The sequence below is a fragment of the Coregonus clupeaformis genome, chromosome 23 (genome assembly GCF_020615455.1).
Source record: "Coregonus clupeaformis isolate EN_2021a chromosome 23, ASM2061545v1, whole genome shotgun sequence".
NCBI lineage: Eukaryota > Metazoa > Chordata > Actinopteri > Salmoniformes > Salmonidae > Coregonus > Coregonus clupeaformis.
Genome location: NC_059214.1, coordinates 53,774,205 through 53,792,498, shown reverse-complemented (window position 1 = coordinate 53,792,498; position 18,294 = coordinate 53,774,205). Strand labels below are relative to the sequence as shown.

The 18,294-nt window shown below is 41.5% G+C and overlaps 1 protein-coding gene across 3 annotated transcripts in view; it reads left to right on the top strand.

Annotated features, from left to right (window-relative positions):
- The window catches only part of LOC121553997 (phospholipid-transporting ATPase IH), a 65,544-nt gene that overhangs the window by 40,161 nt on the left and 7,089 nt on the right, over positions 1 to 18,294 (top strand). For 2 of the 3 annotated variants that reach the window (XM_041867423.2, XM_041867440.2), the window contains exons 18-29: positions 2,098 to 2,279; positions 2,935 to 3,168; positions 3,324 to 3,501; positions 3,685 to 3,787; positions 4,013 to 4,158; positions 4,405 to 4,464; positions 4,580 to 4,707; positions 4,865 to 5,000; positions 5,556 to 5,579; positions 10,985 to 11,050; positions 11,278 to 11,381; positions 11,487 to 11,652. In XM_041867423.2, the coding sequence (XP_041723357.1) occupies positions 2,098 to 2,279; positions 2,935 to 3,168; positions 3,324 to 3,501; positions 3,685 to 3,787; positions 4,013 to 4,158; positions 4,405 to 4,464; positions 4,580 to 4,707; positions 4,865 to 5,000; positions 5,556 to 5,579; positions 10,985 to 11,050; positions 11,278 to 11,381; positions 11,487 to 11,652 (1,527 nt within the window). The remainder of the gene's footprint in view (positions 1 to 2,097; positions 2,280 to 2,934; positions 3,169 to 3,323; positions 3,502 to 3,684; positions 3,788 to 4,012; positions 4,159 to 4,404; positions 4,465 to 4,579; positions 4,708 to 4,864; positions 5,001 to 5,555; positions 5,580 to 10,984; positions 11,051 to 11,277; positions 11,382 to 11,486; positions 11,653 to 18,294) is intronic. The other variant, XM_041867432.2, reaches the window with a different exon arrangement.

The following is an 18,294-nucleotide window of genomic DNA, read 5'->3' as shown; positions in this document are numbered from 1 at the left end:
ATCGTCTGAGACCAGCAACCCGGACAGGTGACGAAACTGTAGAATTTCTGCACAAACTGTCAGAAACCGTCTCAGGGAAGCTCATCTGCGTGCTCGTCGTCCTCACCAGGGTCTTGACTTGACTGCAGTTCGGTGTCGTAACCGACTTCAGTGGGCAAATGTTCACCTTCGATGGCCACTGGAACGCTGGAGATGTGTGCTCTTCACAGATAAATCCCGGTTTCAACTGTACCGGGCAGTGTATGGTGTCGTGTGGGTGAGCGGTTTGCTGATGTCAACGTTGTGAACAGATTGCCCCATGGTGGTGTTGGGGTTATGGTATGGGCAGGCATAAGCTACGGACAACAAACACAATTGCATTTTATCTATGGTCATTTCAATGCAGAAATACCGTGACAAAATCCTGAGGCCCATTGTTGTGCCATTCATCTGCCGTCATCACCTCATGTTTCAGCATGATAATGCACAGCCCCATGTCGCAAGGATCTGTACACAATTCCTGGAAGCTGGAAATGTCCCAGTTCTTCCATGGCCTGCATACTCACCAGACATGTCACCCATTGAGCATGTTTGGGATGCTCTGGATCGACGCGTACGACAGCGTGTTCCAGTTCCCACCAATGTCCAGCATCTTCCCACAGCCATTGAACAGGAGTGGGACAACATTCCACAGGCCACAATCAACAGCCTGATCAATTCTATGCGACGGAGATGTGTCGCACTGCATGAGGCAAATGGAGATCACGGCAGATACTGACTGGTTTTCTGATCCACGCCCCTACCTTTATCTTTAATGTATCTGTGACCAACCGATGCATATCTGTATTCCAAATCATGTGAAATCCATAGATTGGAGCCTAATGAATTTATTTCAATTTACTGATTTCCTTATATGAACTGTAACTCAGTAAAATCTTTGAAATTGTTGCATTTTGCGTTTTATATTTTTGTTCAGTGTAGATACAGACACCAAAACCCTTAATCGCGCAACTTCGCCCTAATACTTCTACTCCTAATATGCCTATACCATAACCAAAACTCCAGATATATATCTTGAGTCTCACAACCCTGAACGATATACCTGCTATGGTCATAGTACTGTGGCTACTATGATCTTAAAGGGGCAATCCGCTGTTGAGCTGAGGAATGGGGCTGGAGAAATGTAACCACTCTCAAATTCATAGACCGCTATGGATGCACTATTTAAATTCATAGACCGCAATGGATGCAAGGACTGACCATCCATGATATCAAAAGTATAGTTTTAACCATGTTTTGTGGCTATACAGTGTGTGTTTACATTTACTTTGTTTACAAACATTGGAGTAAAACAAGCTTATATTTTGTGTTCTGATGGGGTACGACAGTTGAACTTAGCTCATGAGGCATTTATAAGCAGTGGTGGAAAAAGTACCCAATTTGTCATACTTGAGTAAAAGTAAAGATACCTTAATAGAAAATGACAAGTAAAAGTGAAAGTCACCCAGTAAATTATGACTTGAGTAAAAGTCCAAAAGTATTTGGTTTTAAATATACTAGAGTATCAAAAGTAAAAGTATAAATCATTTAAAATTCCTTATTAAGCAAATCAGACGGCACCATTATCTTCTTTTTTTAAAATTTACTGACAGCCAGGGGCACACTCAAACACTCAGACATCATTTACAAACGAAGCATGTGTGTTTAGTGAGTCGGCCAGATCAGAGGCAGTAGGGATGACCATGGATGTTCTCTTGATAAGTGTGTGAATTGGACCATTTCCCTGTCCTGCTAAGCATTCAAAATGTAACGAGTTCTTTTGGGTGTCAGGGAAAATGTATGGAGTAAAAAGTCCATTATTTTCTTTCGGAATATAGTGAAGTAAAAGTTGTCAAAAATATAAATAGTAAAGGACAGTACAGATACCCAAAAAACAACTTAAGTAGTACTTTAAAGTATTTTTACTTAAGTACTTTACACCACTGTTTATATATAAGTTTAATGTTGTTCAAGAATAAGTCCAAAAATGGATGTAGCAACTGCAGATCGTCCCCTTTAACAGACAACCTTAACCATAATCTCTTTCACTCAACTGAGTCTCTCCTTTACCTCTGTAAGGAGGGCTTGCGGACCCTGTGTGTGGCCTACAGGAGTCTGTCCCCAGCGGAGTACAAGGAAGCATGTTATCAGCTGAGCAACGCCAAGCTGGCACTGCAGGACAGGGAGCAACGGCTGGCACAGGCTTATGACCTCATCGAGAGGAACTTCACCCTGCTGGGGGCTACGGCTGTGGAGGACAGGTAGGAGAGAAAGGGGAGGCAGAGGGGGGATTGGCGAGAGGAGGCGGTGTGAGAGAGAGGAGGGGGAAGGAGCAAGAGGAAGATGGGAAGGAGGAGTTGGGGAGAAAAAGAGCGCGAGAGAGAGGAGAGGAAATGGGATGGAGATGGAGAAACAGCGGTAGGGATGAGAGAAAGGGAGCCAGTAAAGGAGGAAGTGAGAGAAAGATGTAAGGGAGATTTACTATCATGGATTCCCTGATTGATGACAGCTTGTTTTCTAATCATCTAGCCCTCTGATGTATGGTACACATTGACCTGGCCATGTATATTAGTCATCAATAACTGGACTGAGTTGATCAGTGTGTTAACCCATCAGCTGCTGGCTGAGGAGACTTATTGACTACAGTAGTTATCAATGACCACAAAGGAAATACTCTTAACTCTTCCTCGGCCTTGATTGTTTTTACAATGGTGTAGAATCAATGTACTAATTTAATCAGGATTTAGTCAATCTTGAATTTATAAAGTTATACGTTATATTTTTTAATAATCAATATAAAACGAATAGGTTGTTGATCAATAATGTCATCATTTCTATCTTGCACTTGCATACTTTGAAACGTCCATACAGCCTATTGTGACGTGTAATGCTAACAACCTATTGACTGCTGTGCAGGCTCCAGGAGAAGGCAGCAGACACCATTGAGTCTCTCCATAAGGCTGGGATGAAGGTGTGGGTGCTGACGGGGGACAAGATGGAGACGGCGGCGGCTACGTGCTACGCTAGCAAGCTGTTCCGCAGCTCCACACAGATACTGGAGCTGACCAAGAAACGCACAGAGGAACAGAGTCTACATGACGTTCTGTTTGACCTGAGCAGGACTGTACTCGGACAACGCTCCCTGTCAGGGTAGGCTACACACACACACACACACACACACACACATGCATGTAGACATGCATGCACTCACACACAACAATGTACATGTTTTGTGTTCCTATGTTTCGTGTGTGTGTTTGTGTATATGTACAGTATGTGTGTATCACTGTGTGTTATTTCCCCAGGCTGTCTGTGGACTGTCAGGACTATGGTCTGATCATCGACGGGGCCACCCTGTCTGCTGTGCTGAAGCCCAGTCCAGAGAGCTCTGGCTCGGGGAACTACAGAGAGATCTTCCTGGAGATCTGTAGGAACTGCAGCGCCGTGCTCTGCTGCCGCATGGCGCCCCTACAGAAAGCACAGGTTGGTCTGATGTCACTTCATGTCTCACATGGGAAACCAGTGAGCGATAGTGGTTAGTCAGTTAGTTAGTTAGCCTGGTAAGTCATTGTGAATAAATTGCCTTCTACTATAATGACCTGGTTAGGCAAGAGGCAGTATTATTTTGGTGTTTAATGAGTTGTGGTATGACTGTTGTCTCTCCAGATTGTGAAGCTGATCAAGGTATCTAAGGAGCACCCCATCACTCTGGCCATCGGTGACGGAGCCAACGACGTCAGCATGATCCTCGAGGCACACGTGGGCATCGGTGAGCTCATCTCTGCACTGATTGGCAAGCTCTTGTGTCTCTACTCTGATTTGTGGGAAACATCAGCTAAGCTAGCACTCATCTCTATTCTTTGATTAGTGGGAGTCATTAGCTCCCAGATATCTCATTGGCGTCAAAACAGACACTAAATATTTCACTAAGACCTATTAGTATGTTTGTTTTCATTCAATCCATCAATCAATCAATCCCTCTCTCTCTTCTAAGGCATCATGGGTAAGGAGGGGCGCCAGGCGGCGAGGAACAGTGACTACGCCATCCCAAAGTTCAAACACCTGAAGAAGATGCTGTTGGTGCATGGACACTTCTACTACATCCGCATCGCTGAGCTGGTGCAGTACTTCTTCTACAAGGTGAGCTTTACTACTGACACTAATACTGGGCATTTACTGGGCACACATTTAAATGGTTTAGTATTGAATGACACAACCTCGGACTCGGCACCACCTCAGCCTGGTGCCTTTCCCAGAAGAGAGAGCCATTTGGTGAGCCAAATGTCGAGGCAGGACACTGCAAGGAGCTGAATGAGCGTTGAATTAGGAACAATGTTCAGTCCTCCCTTTCTCACTTTGTTTCTCCCACTTTCTCTCTCTCTCCAGAATGTGTGCTTCATCTTCCCTCAGTTCCTCTATCAGTTCTTCTGTGGATTCTCTCAGCAGGTAGGTGCTCAGACTCAACCCTAAATGACGGTTGCCTATAACCTATCATGGTTGCCTGTTTTGTCATGTGTGGTCTGTATATTTCTGACTGTGCTCTGTGTGTGTCCCTGTGCAGCCCCTGTACGACACGGCCTACCTGACGCTGTACAACATCAGCTTCACCTCACTGCCCATCCTCCTCTACAGCCTCATAGAGAAACATGTCAGCATAGAGACGCTCAAGAGAGACCCCACTCTGTACAGGTCAGAGGAACATCCCATTAAAACTGTTTTAAAAGACAATGTAATTCCCACACAGAAAAAAAGGTTTGAACCAATTATATTGTTTTTTGTTTGTTTAAACATTCTCTCTTTATCTCCCCTCCTCTCTCCCCCTTCTCTCTCTCTTTCGCCGTCCCAGGGACGTAGCGAAGAACTCTCTCCTGCGCTGGCCTGTGTTCCTCTACTGGACGTGCCTGGGCTTGTTCAACGCCTGTATCTTCTTCTTTGGTGCCTACTTCCTGTTCGACAACACCACCTTCACCAGCAACGGACAGGTGAGCCCTGGCAACCTTTTCTACGGAAACCGACGCAAGCAGAGCTCTGTTGGCAAGGAAGGACCAGTTGACATGTTGCACCTAACCACAGATCAAGGATCAGATGACCAAACCCCAAATCATAAGCATTGACCATTAGCTGGGTGCCATTTGAGATTCACTCACAGTGATGGTTTATAGAACACCCATCCATCTCCATGTGATTGGCCCATAACACCAGACGTTGAAACAGGAGTAATACAATGTGGTCCGTTTCAGGTTATCTATGGGTAAGTTATGGTCAGGTTGTGGTTAATTTGTGTTCATAGTCCAGATGGAATCTCAGTGGTCTTCTTTAGCTTGACAACCATCAGGACTCCATTCATATGGACAACGCTATAGCATCTTTCTCTGTATTGTTGATTTATGTCATAACTGTTTTGTATTGCCTTTGGTCCTGTTTTTTCTCTTTAAGTTGAAACATCCTGGAATTCATTTCCTCTTTGTCCTGATTATTTTCTCTTCTTCTTCCTCTTCTGCTTCTTCTTTATTTTTGCTTTACTTCCTGTTCCTCAGCTTATGACCACCAACACACAGATGGTAAGCCTGTATCTCTCCCTCTCTCCCTGTCTCTCTATCTATCATGTTCTTTTAGCTTCTGTTGGTTTTTAGTTACGAGTTTAGCTTTGAGCTTTACCGTTTCATTCCGAAACATCCATCCATCCCCACCTCCGACATCCACCCCATTCTGCCTGTAGTTGTTTAGTTCCACATCTCTAGAGCGCCTCTACCCAGTCCAACACCAGACCTCACCAGCTCCACTCTACTAATATAGATACACTAGTCTCTCCCTAATATTATCCTTATCTGTTGGTAGGATATTTAATTGTGTGTGTGTGTGAGAGAGTGCATGTGTGCGCAGTAGTAGTACATAGACAATGCATTTTGTAAAAAAAAGCAGACTCTCTGCTGTTCTAATAACATGGGTTCATTCTAGCTGCACTGTCTTGGGTGCCCTCTTTCACCCAAACTATATATATGTTCACGTTATCTAGTATTTGTAGAGAGATGTATTTAGTATAGAGAGATTTATTTCTAATTGTCATGCTCCTTGGGTAGGGACATGATTATGGTGATTAGGCCAGGGTGAGCAGTGAGAGGAGGACGGGGTAGTCAGGGATGAGAACATGGGGGTTCCAACTCCTCCACTATGCTAATGAAACGCATCCCTTCTCTCACTCTACCTCTTCCTTCATCTTTCTGACTACCTCTCGCTCCATCTCTCTCTATTGCTTTCTCCTTCCCCTTCTCTCCAAACTCTCCCTCTTGCTCTCCCTCTCCATCTCCATCTCTGACTCTACCTCTCCCTCAATCTATTTTGCTCTCTTCTCTCCTCTCTCTGCCGCGCTCTTCCTCCTCCTGTTCCTTCCTGATGGCAGCTTTGAGGAGAGACCACACCCCCACCCCCTCAAAGAGCAGGAGATGCATCTCTGTATCAGAGAGAGAAATAGAGGGGGATGGCTAAGGAAGAAATGCAGAGTTGATTTGCTCTATTTATATTTTACGTCCTGCTTTTGCGCTCAAGTTTCAAGGTTATTTACCATCATTTGCATAATATGAGACATACAGTGCCTTTGGAAAGTATTCAGACCCCTTGACTTTTTCCACATTTTGTTACGTTACAGCCTTATTCTAAAATGGATTAAATAAATATAAATCCTCAGCAATCTACACACAATACTCCATAATGACAACGCGAAAATAGGTTTTTGGAAATTGTAGCAAATGTATTACAAATAAACAACAGAAATACCTTTTTTACATAAGTATTCAGACTCTTTGCTATGAGGCTCGAAATTGAGCTCAGGTGCATCCTGTTTCTATTTATCATCCTTGATGTTTCTACAACTTGATTGGAGTTCACCTGTGGTAGATTAAATTGATTGGACATGATTTGGAAAGGCACACACCTGTCTTTATAAGGTCCCACAGTTGACAGTACATGTCATGAGGTCAAAGGAATTGTCCGTAGAACTCAGAGACAGGATTGTGTCGAGGCACAGATCTGGGGAAGGGTACCAAAAAATGGCTGCAGCATTGAAGGTCCCCCAAGAACACAGTGGCCTCCATCATTCTTAAATGGAAGAAGTTTGGAACCACCAAGACTCTTCCTAGACCTGGCCGCCCGGCCAAACTGAGCAATCGGGGGAGAAGGGCCTTGGTCAGGGACGTGACCAAGAACCCGATGGTCACTCTGACAGAGCTCTAGAGTTCCTCTGTGGAGATGGGAGAACCTTCCAGAAAGGACAACCATCTCTGCAGCACTCCACCAATCAGGCCTTTATGGTAGAGTGGCCAGACGGAAGCCACTCCTCAGTTAAAGGCACATGACAGCCCGCATGGAGTTTGCCAAAAGGCACCTAAAGACTCGCAGACCATGAGAAACAAGATTCTCTGGTCTGATGAAACCAAGATTAAACACTTTGGCCTGAATGCCAAGTGTCTCGTCTGGAGGAAACCTGGCACCATCCCTACGGTGAAGCATGGTGGTGGCAGCATCATGATGTGGGGATGTTTTCAGTGGCAGGGACTGGGAAACTAGTTAGGATCGAGGGAAAGATGAACGGAGCAAAGTACAGAGAGATCTTTGATGAAAACCTGCTCCAGAGCACTCAGGACCGCAGACTGGGGGCGAAGATTCACCTTCCAACAGGAAGGTTTTTGCTTTGTCATTATGGGCTATTTTGTGTAGATTGAGGGGAAAAAAACGATTTAATAAATTTTAGAATACGGCTGTAACGTAACAATGTGGAAAAAGTCAAGGGGTCTGAACACCTTCTGAAGGCACTGTACGTAAATAGGATGCCATACAAATAACAGTAAAATACTGTATATAAACTGAGTTTACAAAACATTAGGAACACCTTCTCTTTCCAGGTGAAAGCTATGATCCCTTATTGATGTCACCTGTTAAATCCACTTCAGTCAGTCTAGATGAAGGGGAGGAGACAAGTTAAAGAATATATACAGTGTGTATGTGTGTGTGTGTGTATATATATATATATATATATATATATATATATATATATATATATATATATATATATATATATATATATATATATATATACTTGAGTCAATGTATCGATATATAATATCTTCTAAGATAGTAATTATACAGTATATAATTTTTTTTGCTAGGTAGCGTTAGCTAGCAATAGTTGGCTGTACCTGTGTCAACTCCTGTATTTTTCATCCTATAGCTTGTTCTCCATCTTTAAAAAAAATAGTGAGCCAACATGTTTTCAGCACTTTTATTCCCATAACTGATCAAAACAAATGTTCTCATGCTTTCTCGTCTCTCTGCAGCAGACATATACAAAGCAATACGTTTGGAACATCAAATCGCAATAATATTGCAGTATCAAATCGCAATACATGCAGTGCCTATCATAAGTATTCACCCCCCTTGGATTTTTTCACATTTTGTTGTGTTACAAAGTGGGAATGAAATGGATTTAATTGTGATGTTTTGTCACTGATCTACACAAAATACTCCATAATGTCAAATTAATAAAAAAATAACAAATGTTTTAGTTGCATAAGTATTCACCACCTTTGATGGCAAGCCTAAATAAGTTCAGGAGTAAAAATGTGCTTAACAAATCACATAATAAATTGCATTGGCTATCTCTGTGTGCAATAATAGGGCTTAAAATATTTTTTTACTGCCTCGTTAAGAAGAGCACCGATTTGGTAGCTGTATTAAAATAAAAAAAGCAGACACAGAATATCCCTTTGAGCATGGTGAATCTATTAATTACACTTTGGATGGTGTATCAATACACCCAGTCACTGCAAAGATACAGGAGTCCTTCCTAACTGAGTTGCCGGAGAGAACGGAAACCGCACAGGGTTTTCATTATGAGGCCAATGGTTAATTTAAAACAGTTCCAGAGTTTAATGGCTGTGATAGGAGAGAACTGAGGATGGATCAACAACAGTGTAGTTACTCCACAATCCTAACCTAAATGACAGAGTGAAAATAAGGAAGCCTGTACAGAATACAAATATTCCAAAACATGAATCCTGTTTGCAATATGCAGTAAAGTAAAACTGAAAAATAAATTAACTTTTTGTCCTGGATACCAAGCGTTATGTTTGGGGCAATTCCAACATATCTCTGAGTATCACTCTCCACATTTTCAAGCATGGGGAAAGGGGATACCTAGTCAGTTGTACAACTGAATGCATTCAACTGAAACGTGTCTTCCGCATTTAACCCAACCCCTCTGAATCAGAGCGGTGCGGGGGGCTGCCTTAATTGACGTCCACGTCATCGGCGCCCGGGGAGCAGTTGTTGGGGGTTAATTGCCTTGCTCAAGGGCAGAACAGCATATATTTCCACCTTGCCGGCTCGGTTAATGGCCCAACGCTCTTAACCACTAGGCTACCTTCCGACCCTGGTGGTGGCTGCATCATGTTATGGGTATGCTTGTCATCGGCAAGGACGGGAGTTTTTCAGGATAAAATTCAACAGAATGGAGCTAAGCACAGGAAAAACTGGTTCAGTCTGCTTTCCACCAAACAATGGGAGAGGAATTCACCTTTCAGCAGGACAATAACCTACAACACAAGGCCAAATATACACTGGAGTTGCTTACCAAGGAGACTGAGTTACAGTTTTTACTTAAATCGGCTTCAGAATCTATGGCAAGACTTGAAAATGGCAGTCTAGCAATGATTAACGACCGACTGGAAGAATTTTGAAAAGAATAGCCAAATATTGTACAATCCAGGTGTGCAAATCTCTTAGAGACTTACCCAGAAAGACTCACAGCTGTAAACACTGATAAAGGTGTTTCTAACCAGTATTGACTCAGAGGGGTGAAATACTTATCTATTCAATACATATTAGTTGTATTTTTTTTAAATGATGGAATTTTTCTTCCACTTTGACATTATAGAGTATACTGTGCAGATCATTGACAAAGATTACAATTAAATTGATTTTAATTCCACTTTGTAACAATAAAATGTGAAGAAATCCAAGTGGGGTGAATACTTTATAGAATCGTGAGAATCGCAATACATATCGTATCGGCATAATGTCGTATCATGAGGTCCCTTGCAATTCCCAGCACTAAAATGCAGGTGAAATGGAAATTGCTTGTTTTAGGATCAAACGTGTGATGTCACGAGAGGCTGTGTCCTGGAGGGACGTTACATCCCCCTGAGGTGGCTGCAAACCCAGACAGCTATGGCTCCATCTGCTGCTATGGTCGGGAACTCCACCCCTCTATGGCCAATCTTCCCACGCAGCTGAAACAAATGAGGAGCTGATGAGCTGAAGGTTTGGGAAAGGGAAGAGACACAGTCTCCAACCTGGGCTCTCTGGAGGACAAGAGTGCTGCACGTCCACTTCCATGAGGAATATAAGGATTTGGAGATACTTACCTTTGGGAAATACTCACCTTTGGATATATGCACCTGTGGAAATACGTGAGAGACATTTGGAAGGACTTTTTGCTGGGTTGGCCACTAGCTGCAACGTGGACTACAGTAAGGCTGGGGAAAAGTTATCTGAGCGAGTGAGAATTATGATTTTGGATGTGGAAGAGACATCCCTGAACTGTTAACCCTTAAAAAGCCACAAGAGAACAGAATTTTGTTATATTTTCGTTAATTTCCCAAGACCTATAATAAAATCCTTGTGTTGTTTGAACCTTGTCTCCTTGCACTACTTGAGCAATCCCGCTGAAAGCTGTGTAGCCTCTCGTGACGTCACAAACGTTACAGAGTTTAGGGTTGTAATACAGTCATTATAGTTGGTGCTCTGTGCTCATATAGGTGTGAATGGTTTTAAAGAAGTCGATGGTTTCAACAGATGTCTCCCTGGAAAACTGATCTTTATCTCAATGGGATTATGTGTATAGATAAAGAATGGATGAAATGCAGTGTGTGCATGATGAGATGGACTGTTCCTCCTCTCTATTCTCCTCTAGATGTTTGGAAACTGGACCTTCGGGACTCTCGTCTTCACTGTGCTGGTGTTCACTGTCACGCTCAAGGTGGGTTAGTGTGTGGGTGTGTGTGTGTATGTGAGTGTTTGTGAAAGAGAGAAACTGAGTGAATCTGATAATAGTGGATTGCATAATCCCTTTGCATGTGTGTGTAGCCTGTGTGTGAGATATTTGATCGAGTAGACTTGCTCATCAGTCATTAGAGCTGTATGCCCTGCAGGTATGGCGATTGATTGATGGACTGATTGTGTGTGTGTGTATCCTGTGTGTTGCAGCTTGCCTTGGACACACACCACTGGACCTGGATCAATCACTTTGTCATCTGGGGCTCCCTGCTTTTCTATGTCATCTTCTCACTGCTCTGGGGAGGCATCATCTGGTACGCCTCTCATTCTTACAACTAACTGATTCTTACGCTGTACATTATTAGTATCACTTAAACATAGATATATAATAACTGGATGTCATCTCTCCCTCTCATCAGGCCCTTCATGAACTACCAGAGGATGTACTACGTGTTCATGCAGATGTTGTCCAGCGGTCCGGCCTGGCTTGGCATCATCCTTCTCATCACAATCAGCCTGCTGCCTGACGTGGTCAAGAAGGTCCTCTGCAGAACCCTGTGGCCCACCGCCACCGAACGCGCACAGGTAGGAAGGACCGCAACTTGACCACAGCTCAGGAAATATGAGCGCACCAGTGAATTAAAGGGTTATTCGTCTGCAGCCACAATATGTACAGTAGATAAGTACTGTAGGCCTACCTGTAAAATCACATATAAATAAGACCAAAAGTATCCAGGTATAGCTGCCTCTGATATGCCAGACAACTCATTGTACTAAAACCCCTAATACACTGAGCAAAAATATAAATGCAACATGCAACAATTTCAAAGATTTTACTGAGTTACAGTTCATATAAGGAAATCAGTTAATTGAAATGAATTCATTTGGCTCTAATCTATGGATTTCACGTGACTGGAAATACAGATATGCATCTGTTGGTCATAGATACCTTAAAAAAAGGTAGGGAAGTGGATCAGAAAACCAGTCAGTATCTGGTGTGACCACTATTTGGCTCCTTCAGCGCAACACATCTCCTTCGCATAGAGTTGATCAGGCTGTTTTATTGTGGCCTGTGGAATGTTGTCCCACTCCTCTGTGCGAAGTTGCTGGATATTGGCGGGAATTAGAACACGCTGTCGTACATGTCGATCCAGAGCATCCTCAATGGGTGACATGTCTGGTGAGTATGCAGGCCATGGAAGAACTGGGACATTTTAATCTTCCAGGAATTGTGTACAGATCCTTGCGACATGGGGCCGCGCATTATCTTGCGGAAACATGAGGTGATGACGGCAGATGAATGGCACGACAATGGGCCTCAGGATCTCGTCACGGTATCTCTGTGCATTCAAATTGCCATCGATAAAATACAATTGTGTTCGTTGTCCGTAGCTTATGCCTGCCCATACCATAACCCCACCGCCACCATGGGGCACTCTGTTCACAACGTTGACATCAGCAAACCGCTCGCCCACATGAAGCCATACATGCTGTCTGCCATCTTCCCGGTACAGTTGAAACCAGGATTAATCCGTGAGGAGCACACTTCTCCAGTGTGCCAGTGGCCATCGAAGGTGAGCATTTGCCCACTGAAGTCGGTTACGACGCCGAACCGCAGTCAGGTCAAGACCCTGGTGAGGACAACGAGATGAGCTTCCCTTTCTGATATTTGTGCAGAAATTCTTCGGTTGTGCAAACCCGCAGTTTCATCAGCTGTCCATGGAACGGCTGTCTCTCTTTGGCTTAGAGATCTTTTATATACACACACATTTACATTTACACTTACATTTTAGTCATTTAGCAGACGCTCTTATCCAGAGCGACTTACAGTTAGCGCATACATTATTTTATCGAACCCACAACCCTGGCGTTGGAAACGCCATGCTCTACCACACAAATGCACAGTCATGTTTACATAGCATACAAAGCTACTCCCCTTAAGATAAATGATTAACATATTTTAGTGCCACTCTACCCTTATCTTTCAACGTCCAGATGTCACATGTTGTTTACTCCAAAAGACCATGGGCGCTTTTCCATATGGCCTCTTCCTCTTATCCATTAAAGCATGTTTACACATTGTATTGACTATATTCCTTATTTAGACATGCATCTGGATTTATAAAATGTCAATCATGTTTACTATATTTTATCTTTGACATTTCCCAACATTTTCCTTAATGATACATAAAATATTACCATATAATCCCCCCTTTGGGACATTCCAACAATGTCCCAAATAATACAAAAATTAATTTTAGAATGAATGTAAGCATGCGCATTTACTTATTCTTAGCCTTGCCATTTGTGGTTTCATTTTACACGCATATATTTAAACCAATATATCTTCCTCATTACTTGACCCATCCCGATGAGGACCCAGAGCCCAGTCAGGTATTGGATACAAGTTTGGAAGGTTTTCCTCTAAATTAACCTCCAAGTTTTTCTATTAGGCTTTGTAACCATGGCAGGCCCATCCACCCCCAGGAACAACTTCATACAAACATTCAGGATTCCCAAAATGTCCCATATTCATTTACCTACGGTCCTGGAGCTCCCTGAACTGGGTGTATTTCTTTATAAACATTGCTCCCCACTTTTTGTTTAGTTATAGCATTTCCCATATATGTTAGTATCCTATCACATCAACATATGCAACTTGTCTTAACAATAATATCTAGGACATGTTAAGAATGGTGTAAATATCTTTAGCTTACATAACCTTTTTCACCCATATCACAAGTATTATAACAATCAAAATAATCCATATCAATATCTAATCCATTAATTGCAATGTCAACATCACTAAGCATTAATATTAATAAGTTATTCAGATCAATCAGTCCACTTATAATTTATAATCATAATCAAATTAATAACCCAAAACAACTTTGGAATGACAATTCTTAGTTAGTCACCTTTGTTCCATCATTCAAAGTTAAAACTCTCACCTTGGCACATATTGACACTGGCAGAATGTATATTTATATTATAATAATTCTAGCATTAACTTCCTCATAACGAGAATTACAACAGATCAGTATCTCAATGCATTCCTAGTCCAAATTACTATAAATGTAGTAGTGTATAATACCTCCTTAATCAACATACTACCTCAACTAACAGTCCCTTCCTCTACCGGCACTCAATCTTCTGGCGTCTTCATTATGTTCTTCAGATAGCTTCATAGTTCATCTTGGATTACCCATGGCAATGTCCCAATTCCAATGTCACACCTGAACCGCCCCAACTCCACCATCATTCTGTTTTGTCCATTTGCAAACCAGTATACCCAAACTAGGAAGAACGTTGCATTTGCATAGACCTCTCTCCTCCTGCTCACTCCACATGGACTCCTGTCACATTCTTGAGAGAAAAGGCACAAAAGAGAAGGCAATTGATCGCTTTGATTTGATGCTGGATTCAGTTCTCCTGGCAGAGGTGGTGTCGGACAGGAACTTCTTCACCGCCTTTGTTGTTCCTCTTCAGCCGGGTAGAGGGTTTTTGGTTTTTATTGAGGTTTTACACCGCTCTGGACCGAATTATCTCTGCTATGCATTACGACACCATCTGTAGTAACCTCAGGAAAGGACAGATCATAACAGTTTAGTTGAGTTAATTTCCAATCCAAAACATCCCTATTAACATTGTCTACATGACAAATCATTATGTTTCATCACTCATTCTTAATACCCATTTCTATCTAATGCCTGATAGATTTTTCTTTGAGGGGTCCCTGTATTCCAAAGGCTATCTGTTTAAACACCCACTATTTTCACATTCTCCCTTGAATTCTCCCAAACTATATAACCCAATTGTTTTACTTTAACATTCCTATATTTTTGCTCATAATCTATTTGACATTACTCTGGTGTTTCCCTTTTCCTTGTTCCTATTCTAACAATTGCTTACACTTCTCTCCTCATCCTGGTTGATCATAAAATTGTTTATAGTTCTAAATATTACAAAAGTTATGATTGAATCCTAGCAGACAGTCCTAGTAACTGTAAAGATGTTGAACTACTGTTAACTATTTAAAACGGAGATGTGGTGCATATTAGACTATTTTCTTTTATTTAATTTTAATGCAATATATTGTACTCATCTATACCAATCATTGTTTAACGGCTCCTTCAATTCCCTTTCTTCTGTATTTGGTATGGCTCTAACATGTACAGGGTTCAGTGCACTTTCCCAAGGAATAACTACTCCAATAACACTTCCCCCTGGAAATCTAACACTAAATACTACATCAAATTGTTTATCTAAGTCTTGGACTGTTCTCCTTATGTCTATGATTCACCGGTCTCTTTCTTTCATTATCTTAAGGTCACACTACCCCATGTGACTTCCCCATACTCTTTGTGCTGGTTCCTCACACACCAAAAATATTTTAACCCTTGTATTTTAATAGTGATCCCTTCCTGCATTTTAGTTATGGTTCCTGCCTGTGCAAGAATATACATTCTAATCCTGTCTATATCCCTTCTATGTCTTGTTCTTCTGCTCTACTATTATCAGTACCCCATTCCCCTTATTTTCAGGGAACTAGTCAAGTACAGAGAAATCAATGATGAGGATTTCTGGTGCGTCTTGGAGGTCTTGAAAGTCTCGGTGGTCTCTTAGTCATCAGTTCCCTCACTCTGGTACAATGGTTTAGATGATACCCGATCACGCTCCCCTATATCCGTACCGCTGTTGGTGTAACCTGGACGACGATGTATGATCACTTTAGCTGTTAACCTTCTTCCATCACTAGGGTCTCCGGATCAGCCAGAGTCCCTCTCAATCTATCGACATCGGTCTGCGAAGAGTGTCCTTCAATCAGCCTACCCATAGGGAAGCTCAGAGTTACTGCTGCAAAGACACAAACACAGACACACACAAAAGACAACAATGCTACCCAATGGCTGAGGTTGGAACACTCCTATAGTGGGAAACATGGATCTAAGTATCTGTCTCCACCACTTTTACCATCATTAAGGTAGCCAACAACACCTGGTACAGGCCCCTCCACATAGGGTCTTTTCAGCTCTTTCTTCTGTAGTCTTTTGCCATCACATAGTCTCCAGGGCGCAGAGAATGCTCAGACTCTCCTACTTAGTTGGGCAGAGTTATCTTCACCCATGAAAATAAAATCATAAGAGCATTGTTAGGTTAAGTGAGACACAGTATGCTACTCATGTCCTCTCATCCGTCAAGAGAAGCCTTGAGATTATGAAGCACACCTGCTTCCAGCTTGTTGTAGTCCACTTATTTCATAGACAGACCACCTCTACACCATGCCTCCTATCACAAAAACAAAAAAGATTTAACCTAACCCATAACACATTATTACTACTGCTCATATCCTTAATACACCTTGCATATTTCCCCACAAAACCATTATAAAACATTAAAACCTCTGTAAGCCCAACTTCCCCCCTTGGACACATGCATCACATCGTGATTAATGTGTTCAAAAAACAAAACAACAACAATATTGCCTATCAAACCGAAAATAATAACTAACCTTAAAATGACAACCCTTGAGCATATCTTTACTTAACTGTATCCCATAACACTATTCAAGGAATACCTCTCCTTCAGGACTAACTCTCTCACTTCATCCTTGTCCTGTTTGGACTAATTTATATATATATATAGGATTTTTTCCAAATTAGAAACTTCTTCACAATTATCCTTATTATATCTAACGCCCTAATTCAGCATGCCTCTAGAATTTACAGTGCGGGTGATCAGGTCACACTATAAAGCCAGGACAGATTTCAGAGGTCATTGAAATCATTCAATGAATTGTTTCATCCAATAGTATACTACTCATTAATAACCATCAAGACATTTCATAAATGTTGTATCCCAAGTGTACAGTAAGTCCTTAGTACAGCTCTTTTCAAAATAAATCACACATATTTACTTATCCCTCAGTAAATAAAACCCAAATTACATGTTTATGCCCCTTTAAGATATTTCACTTCCATCCCGTCAAAAAACCCAAAATAGAAATAAAAATCCTATACAGAATAACATTTCATACTAAGTTGTTTGTTTGTGGTTATTCGAACACCATATAGTAAAACAATAAACAAACAAAAAATGGCCAGGCCTTATTTATTTTGGTAGCTCCCTATGACAACCTAAAAATAAAACTACTTAATTTTACTAACTAGTTCCACCCTAGCCTACAGACTTTTTTAACATCCCAATGAGATATAAAGAAATCCCCATGTTCCTGGAAGAGAAAGTATACATGTCGTTAACATATAATCAACAATCCAAAGATAGTAATTACACACAAAACATCATACATATATCCCCAGTCCTATCTCATCAACAATCATTCGTATCAATCTCACTCCTCAGAACTACTCCCATCGTTCAACGTACTATAAACAAATTATCGTTATCTGAAGTAATGAACCATCGTCATAACTCACCGCTGTTTAACCAAACTATATAATGTCATAATAAAATGATCAATTATCAAATATCGTTCCTTATTCAACTATCGAGACATGTTCTTCATTAGTAAATCGTCTCCACAAAGCAATACTACCTAATAACATATTCTCATTCTCCTAAATATAAATAATTACTTATATTAAACAATCCCATTCAACATCAAGTCAACCTGTCTCATCACCCAATTAACTTACTTTTTTTTTTTAAACCCTCTACAATATCTATCATACTCTACCGCTAATTTTCCTCATAACGGTACCTCAACAGATTACAAATTATTTTACATTTATAGTAAAAACCAATAAAACATCCAATTCACCGATATGCAATTTTAATTACTATGTTATCCTATCCGACATGGATTGGTAGGACAACATCTTTCCTATAATGTTATCAATGAAACCAGTAATTCACGTCAATAGCATCAATGTAAAAGATTTGCTTTCTGTCCCTTACTGGATTCGAACCAGGGACCCTCTGCACACATCGACAACATTCACCATCGAAGCACCGTTACCCGTCGCTCCACAAAAGCCACGGCCCCTGCAAAGCAACTACTTCCAGTTCATAGAGCAAGTGACGTCACCCAACGAAAACCGCACTAGCTCTCACCGCTAACTAGCTAGCAATTTCCTGCTGATAATATTCAACCTCCTACGACTTCCTACAAAAACGCGATCCTTGTACACATTTTTTACATTTACATTTTAGTCATTTAGCAGACGCTCTTATCCAGAGCGACTTACAGGAGCAATTAGGGTTAAG